General features: G+C 46.0%; 1 protein-coding gene across 1 annotated transcript in view; it reads right to left on the minus strand.

Annotated features, from left to right (window-relative positions):
• fntb (farnesyltransferase, CAAX box, subunit beta) overlaps positions 1-1,767 on the minus strand; it is a 10,450-nt gene that overhangs the window by 97 nt on the left and 8,586 nt on the right. Inside the window, exons 9-12 of the mRNA XM_020603874.1 lie at positions 1,245-1,377; positions 691-802; positions 452-566; positions 8-119 (exon numbers count right to left, since the gene is read on the minus strand). Coding sequence (XP_020459530.1) covers positions 8-119; positions 452-566; positions 691-802; positions 1,245-1,377 — 472 coding nt within the window. The remainder of the gene's footprint in view (positions 1-7; positions 120-451; positions 567-690; positions 803-1,244; positions 1,378-1,767) is intronic.

Raw genomic sequence — 1,767 nt, forward strand, 5'->3', positions numbered from 1 at the left:
CTGTCACCAGCAGGGTTCCCGGCCGGCCGGTTGCCCTCGGGGACAGCCAGCCGGTGAAAGTGCTGGAGGGCCTGAGCCACCTTCTCTGGACAAATGTTGTAAACTGGGTGGGTTGGAGCCTGCGGGGTGGAACAAACAGGACATTTGTTACACCGTCTTTTTTTTAAATTATCTATTTGCTTCTGTCTTTGGTCTGTTTTTCATATCACAGCCCAATGTCCAACTCGCCACAGTGCCTAAAGTCAAAATAGACAGCTGAAAGTAATGGATACGTGGGTGGTTGTACTGACACCAAACTTGTAGCGAAAAACAGGGAATGTGCTTCATATATAAAAGTTATTCTGACACTATCGACTTTTATATGATTAGTAATTCTTCTACTAAAGTGAATCCATTTCTAAATAGCAAAGGATCATTTCTGAATGAATCCCCTCTCCTGCTGCAGCCTCACCAATCTGTTCTCCTCCTTGCCGAGGATCATCTCACGGTGGAGGTCCACATTTCCAAAGTGCTGTGCTATGGAGAGGCCGCTCAGGCAGTAACACGTGTGGTAAAAATCTCTGGATCTGGGTCCACATACACACGAAACAGTGGAGTATAAATGATACGCATGAGTACAACCAAGTGAATCACATTTATCTGTGTAGAGGTGGTGTGTGTGTGTGTGTGTCCAGGTGATGCGGTACTGACTTGCCAGGCTTATCCACAAGGCCCCCTGCTGGGTTCTGACAGCACAGGAGGATGTACTCCTGCAAAGCCTGCTGCTCAAACATCCACCGCTGCCGGCTCAGCGCCGTCTCTCCTGCACAAACACACCGCTAACACACGAGAAAGTCATCACACCAAAGTCATCACACCAACATAAACAGAAATGTAATTAATACACTGAGGGCTCATCATTTTCTGTTAGTTTCTAAATATATAGAAATAAACAATGAAGCAGGAATTTATAGGTTCCTATATACAAAGTTTAAAGTTGTTACAAATGCACAAGAAAATTGGATTATAAAGTTTCCATTGCAAACATTTAGTTCAACTTCCTTTTTAATTACTTTGAGGGACTCATGAGGCACATACAGTAATCAACAGATTTTTTGTTATTGCAATCGCGCTGCTTCTCACCCTGATGTAAAGTTACAATATCTGTAGTGGATCCTTATGTTTTTACATGCAAGGCTTATTTAAGCCTTTAAGCCTTATTTAGGCCTAATGTCAGGGCAGTGCCATGACCAAAGATCCGGTACCTTCTTTGAATAAGGCTCTGTGGAGTAGAGCCAGGAGTCCAGCCTGCCAGAAAGAGTAGCAGCCGTCCACCAGTTTATTACAGCGGCCCTGGAAGCCTCCCTCGAATCGCATCTGTCTGCTGACCACCCACCGCTGGGGGGGAACAGAGACAACACACATTCAGTAAGTTTTGAGGATGTTTATCTCAGAGTGAAGCCGCATCTCCCCTGAACAGTGACACCCCACAGCATCACGTGGGAACAGGTGGAGGCGTGGAAGAAGGGATGACAATGCAGTGTCTTAACATCTTCAAAACGGGAGGGAAGTTCTACTACTGTTGCCATGGAAACCACTAATTGGCGCACATCCCGTCTGCTCAGCTTAGATGGAGTGATTATGGAATACTGGGTTTAATACCAACTGGGGAAGGGGCAGGGGAAAGTGTAATAGGTGTAATAGGTGTCTCCTGCCTCTTCCTCAGACAGAGGAAGAGGCAGGACAATGTTTGGGGAATTATTCCAGAAGGAAAGCTCCGTGGGTCCT

The sequence above is a fragment of the Monopterus albus genome, unplaced genomic scaffold (assembly GCF_001952655.1).
Source record: "Monopterus albus unplaced genomic scaffold, M_albus_1.0 scaffold63.1, whole genome shotgun sequence".
Lineage (NCBI taxonomy): Eukaryota > Metazoa > Chordata > Actinopteri > Synbranchiformes > Synbranchidae > Monopterus > Monopterus albus.